The 5,662-nt window shown below is 42.0% G+C and overlaps 1 protein-coding gene across 1 annotated transcript; it reads right to left on the reverse strand.

Annotated features, from left to right (window-relative positions):
- LOC113047923 (probable G-protein coupled receptor 22) lies at positions 1 to 4,397 on the reverse strand. The gene is made up of 3 exons (XM_026209310.1): positions 3,720 to 4,397; positions 1,920 to 2,802; positions 1 to 1,613 (listed from the first exon to the last, which is right to left on the reverse strand). The coding sequence occupies exons 2-3, from the start codon at positions 1,976 to 1,978 to the stop codon at positions 317 to 319; spliced, it is 1,356 nt and encodes a 451-aa protein (XP_026065095.1). The 5' UTR covers positions 1,979 to 2,802; positions 3,720 to 4,397; the 3' UTR covers positions 1 to 316.
- Between the last annotated feature and the right edge of the window lie 1,265 nt (positions 4,398 to 5,662).

The following is a 5,662-nucleotide window of genomic DNA, read 5'->3' on the forward strand; positions in this document are numbered from 1 at the left end:
TTTTTTTGGAGTATTTAATGCAATTAAATAAACCCATGAGCATCAGTTTCTACTTTTTTACATTGGTGGTTTATACTTGACTTGGGTATGTATGTACAGTCTCTAGGATCACTTCAATAAAGCACATGCAGTATTTACACTTTATCATCCAAGACATCTACAATAGTCAACATTACAATAAATAATAATAAATTATTTCTCTTGAGGTACTGTACAATTAATACACTTAAATGCATTGCTGCTTTGGATTAGTGGTTTCCCTTTTTTAATGATACTGTACCTGATCAGTGTTTTTGCCTTAAATTGGCACAGTAGCTCATTCCACATCCTCTGAAGAGAGGCATTTTTGCCTGACCTCGGTCTCCTCGAAAGTCACCTTTTTGTTCCTCTTTGGGTCAATCCATGAGTTGTGGATGACCACGTTGTTGGGGATAGGCTCCGCCTCTACAACTGACACAACACGCTTCTTCATTTTACTCTTTAGGACCTTCTGAAATTTCTGCCGAGTGAAGGCATAGAGCAGCGGGTGAAAAATGGTGGTTCCGTAAGCCATGACCAGGAAGCCCAGTCTGAGACGCACAGTGAAGTTGCTTGGCCCTGCACTCAGGATTACTGTATTTAGCACGGTAATAGGTGTCCAACAAAGCAGGAAGGTGGAGATGATAAGAAGCGACATTCGGAAAACCCTCTTTTGTCGTTCACGGCGTTCCCTGTGCCGTTTGACTGCCCTGCGGAGGGCTATGATCACGGACACGGAGGTACGCATGGCCAGTGGTGGATTCCTGCCTGCACTGCTCTGTGAAGCATCCGTCGACTCTGGCTGGGTGGAAGTCATGGAGATGGTCTTTTTCTTCTTCGGTTTCTTCTTTGGCACCGAATGGAAACGTGTGCCAATGCGGATGTTGAGCGCCTGCAGAATCTTGTAGTAAGTAACCAACATGACCACAGCAGTGAAGATGAAGATTGGGATCTGTGCCAACAGGTGATAGTAGAGGCCCAATTCAGTGGAGTATTGGTTTGAAGTCTCCTCCCCTTCTGTCTGATTCCTTTCATTACCTGGCTGGCTAAAGAAACCCTCTTCTATGAAGGGTACCAGAAAGCTAAGGAATGATAAAGCCCAAATGGACCCTAATAAGGCCACCGCTCGTCCCATTGTCAGAACTCGATTTGCAGGCCGAACTGAGATGTCATAGCGGTCTAGTGTGATGGCCAGGACATTGGCAGCTGTAGCCACGCTAGCAAAAGACACACAAGCCTCATGGAAGCAGCAGATGAGTGCACTGTTGCCTTCCAGTGGCAATAGCACCACCACAATTGTGAATGGGATGCAGCCCACACACACCAGGACGTCCAGCACATGAAGGTTCATGGTTACGATGTTGCTGACAGAGCTCACCAGGTTTGACTTCATACAATAGAGAGCCAGCACAGTCAGGTTGCTACTGAGACCCAGTACGATCTCCAACATGAGGAAACCTGTTATAGACACCTGGAAGCTGACAGGGTAAGGAGTGTCCAAGTCCATTTCAAAGTCAAGAGGCTCAACGTTATCGAGGACAGTGATGTTGCTCATGATGGCCTGGTATCCCAGCACAGGAGGGGTATGCATTCTCCTACATGTGCAAAAAATGAAAGATGGCTGTTTTAACATATTCATTGGGTCGGTTTTCTTAATTACACACAAAGCTTTTATCAGAAATTAACTGTTGTTTAAATGCGACATGTTATCCATGACATGAGTGTCTGATAATGCCAGAACAGTTTAGAAAAAATAAAAAAATAAAAGACTAGACCAGACCAACTCTAGCTGTGAACTAACAAGAATGTGAATGGAAAGGACCACAATTAAGAATGTAAAAATGATGAAACATTCATCTGCACATGCACATAAAAGATGTGCATAGATTAATGAAACTCACCCCTCGCTTGTGTTCACTGTCCTTGTTAGGAGCTTGTGTAGCAAATGCAACCAAAGCATTGATTTGTTGGAAGGATGTCATAGACGCCAACCATGCTCCAACGCCTCTTTATCTCAACAGTGTCCTTTGCTCCTTCAACGCCATTCTGTTATGTACCTGCTCCGTTCAGGGCCTTTTTTTTAAAAGAGCAAATATTTAACGAATGCATCAGCTAAGGCTTTCCTCAGCCCCAGCATGGCAAAGACTGAACAAGTGAGGACACCCCGGTTTCCTCAAACACCTCTCTGTAGGGTTGATTAAACACCGTCAAAACAGCTCATACCGCTTTCCCTCGCATCCTCAGATTTCAGTGGGAGATGGAAACACTCTGCTCTTCCTTTTCAGAGTGTGTGAAGGGTTTGTGCATTGTAATATCCACGTGGTCCTGACATGAAAGCTGTGTTGTATTCAGGCTTGTCTTCAGCCTTTTGTCCTTTGTGTTGGTCAAACAGACCTTACAGAAACGATTAGGGATGACACCATGTCCCATCCTTCCAAAAGTCCTCACTTTTCATTGTTTATTCCAAGACTTTGCGAACCACAAGAACAAATGTATCTCCTTTAGTGTGACAGCTCAGGACTGGCATTCCCTCCTCGCTATTTAACAAAAGTTTTTCTGACCCCTGCAGAGTCCACAACCGCTTGTTTCCACCTGAGTTAATCACACTCCCACGATATAGCTCCAGGAGACCAGGCAGGTAGACAGCAGTACACAGTAATCACGACAAGGTCAAAGGTTTCCAGAGGGAAGGAGGTAGTCAGGTGTATATATTTCCCCTCTCTTTTTCACAGTGTGGGACACTGGAACAGGAGCTCCATCCTCAGTAGTTTCACACGTTAGCTGCTGGTAGGTGCAAAAAAGTGAGAGTTAGAATAATTTTTTTTGTTGTTGTCATAAATGACCTTGAAAATCTCTTCAGGATAGTGTCATCATCTTAGCATTCATTTAACTCTTATTTTGTTAGAAAACTCATTTGTCCATAGTCAATGGTTTCGGGTTGTTCAGAGACCTTGCAGAGATTGTGCACACTTCCAATTACCTTTTTAAGAGTTAACCCAAGTCAAAATCATCTTTTTGTCTTTGAAGGCGTCTCTGGTGTAATTTGTTAGCTGAGAAGCCTTAAGGCTAACTCATTAAACTAATGTTCTTTTAGAATAACGGACTCCCACGGTGACTGTGAGTGGTTGTTTGGAGCTTTGCAGGTTTGCTGTACTCCTACACCGTACTTACATGGGCAATGCTCTATAAATGTGAAGCGGAATACTTATAAATCTCCAAGCATCTCTTTCACTCTTTCTCTATTTATTTCTGAGCTAGAAGGCAGCTTTCAGCACTAGCCTGAAGCAGTAATAGTGACAAGAGTGCTCACATCATCTTCCTCTTAAGAGGATAATGGGTTGGATGGGTTTCGATTGCTCAAGTCTTGCTCTTTCCACATACATTAATTGAGTTAAATGTGTCAGTTACTGTGTTGGCCACTGGAGGATCCGTATCAAAACAAAGCATGCATCTTTTTTTTCCACAGTGCAAGCATCAAAGCAGACAGTGCACATTTTTCATATTCATATTCGTATCTGCAGCATAAAATCGAACTGCTCCGAGTTGACTGTCACGTAAATTTATTTATTCTTGGTCGCGACCCTGTGCAGTATTTTATAGATTTTAAAAAGTAGAAGTTTTCCGTGGCTTGTTTAGAGTAGCATGCAATCCCTTTAGAGGATACTCCAGTTGTGAAAGTACAAAAATTCAAAGCTTTTTACCTCTTGTTGCTGCCATAAGAGTGAGTGACCTGGTAGCCCAAATATTTCCCAGTTTGAGTAGAGCCATGCCAGGACGAGTAATAAAGGACATGCTTCTCTGAAGGGATGAGTCTGGCTGTCTTCCTCTATCTGCTTTTCTGTGAGCTCTCCCTTGCCTGTCAAGGTGGGCAGGAAAGTCAGATGTTGTAGGATGTAGTGTTCCTCATCCCTATGCTCGCTTTCAAAATGCCCTTCCTACTCATCTCTCTCCTCCTCCTCTTTTCGATCTCTCTCTCTCTCTCTCTCTCTCTTCCCTCCCACCTCCCTCATCTCTCTCGCTTTCCCTCCCCCTTCCTCTCTTTCTCTGCTGTGCATTATAACACTCCTCTGTTTCCCGATTGGTCTCCTGTTATAGTTGTGACCCTTTCTTCCCCTGCTGCTCAAACAGGGATTTACCAACAGGTGAATTTTACTGTCTTTGTTTCCATTGTCTGCTATCTTCCTTTCTTTTTATTTCAATTCTTAAATTGTCCATGCATCAACAGATCAGGAAAGAGTAAATAAAAATCATTGTAATAGCCCTGAGCGAAGGATGTGGGAGAGTTTACAGTATTTTCAAGGCAAGGGCTTCATCAAGAGTCTTCACAATGCAAACATGGCAAACCTTGCATGAAGCGTGATTTTTAGGTTCAGTTTTTTTTGTGTGGGTGTGTTGGTGCACAATGATGTGGAGAGAAGGAATGAGCAAATTATGGAACATCACTTCAAAACACTATTGTTGTAGATAAAATAGACTAAAATGTCTAAAAAATTGATTAAATTACCAAGCTGAATATCCTTAAAGGTAAGTATTTATGTTCAAACTTTTTCTTCAAACCCTTTCCCAAGACATTTCTCTGTAGATGCCAGAGAGAGAGAGAGAAAGAAGTGTTCATACTTTTCTTCTATCTTTAAACAAATCCTAGATATAGTGGCCCAAAGCACAATTTCCCTCGAATACAAAAGCTGATGTTTCATCCAATATTTCTAGTGTCTTGTCAGTAATGACCACTCTTTATGCCGTTATCTCTCTCCTGTTGTATAAACTGCCCTGTTGAGTGTGTTTGTGTGATTCTAGCTTGATAAAGCCTCTGTGATTGATGATCATTGACTGGAAGCAGAACTCCAGAAGCCCTGGGTGAATCGACTTGTGCTTAGCAACCGTAGGTTCAGGAAGCGGAAGGTAAGACGCCAGGTGCCAGCTCGCTGAGACAAGCGTGAGGGATGAACCTCCTTGAAGCAAGCTCTGGCACAACCCTCTTGCAGTTTGGCTCTTCTCGGGTTAAATGAGTTAAAGGGTTGCAATAGAAAAAGCTCTTATTTTAATGCATTTATTTATGTAAAATTCATCACATGCATTAACAAGTTAACGCTGACAGACCGACATTTAAAATGTACATTTTGTACCAAACCTGTGTGACTAAGAATGCAGACAAATATATTTTGGGTTAAATAAAATGTAAAAAAAATTTAAAAATTAGATAAATTAGATACAAATTATATATATACCGACAATAATTTTTTTCGTGCGTTAACACAGTTTTTTATTATTATGAAAGTCTGTTGCTCACTGGCTCTGAATACACTCATGGTGCACAGGAGGGGATGCTCCCGATCAAATTATTTGGGCTAAACATCGGCATTCACAAACCACTGTACACTGTTATTTTTAACAGAAAAGAATGCAATGAGCTCGTAATCATGACTTTATAAGTTGGAAAGTTTCCGATAGCATGTGAAGACCGCAGAGAAGTACTCTCACTCATTACAGTGGAGTGAATCGTTTTGTTAACTTCCTGGTTTATTATTTTGAGTCATATGGGACGCGGTAGCACACGTCCCTTTCACAATATATCGCTTTACAGATCTATCGATTTTGCTGCTCAGAAATATTCACGCAATCATGCAGCACGTATCAGAAGATC

The sequence above is a fragment of the Carassius auratus genome, chromosome 29 (genome assembly GCF_003368295.1).
Source record: "Carassius auratus strain Wakin chromosome 29, ASM336829v1, whole genome shotgun sequence".
In the NCBI taxonomy this organism is placed as follows: domain Eukaryota; kingdom Metazoa; phylum Chordata; class Actinopteri; order Cypriniformes; family Cyprinidae; genus Carassius; species Carassius auratus.

Excerpts from the sequence above, each read along its gene's own strand:
- LOC113047923 (XM_026209310.1), bottom strand. The coding sequence starts at position 1,978 with ATGCTTTGGTTGCATTTGCTACACAAGCTCCTAACAAGGACAGTGAAC. Across the intron at positions 1,614-1,919 it reads ACAGTGAACACAAGCGAGGG|GAGAATGCATACCCCTCCTG; the intron begins GTGAGTTTCATT and ends TTGCACATGTAG.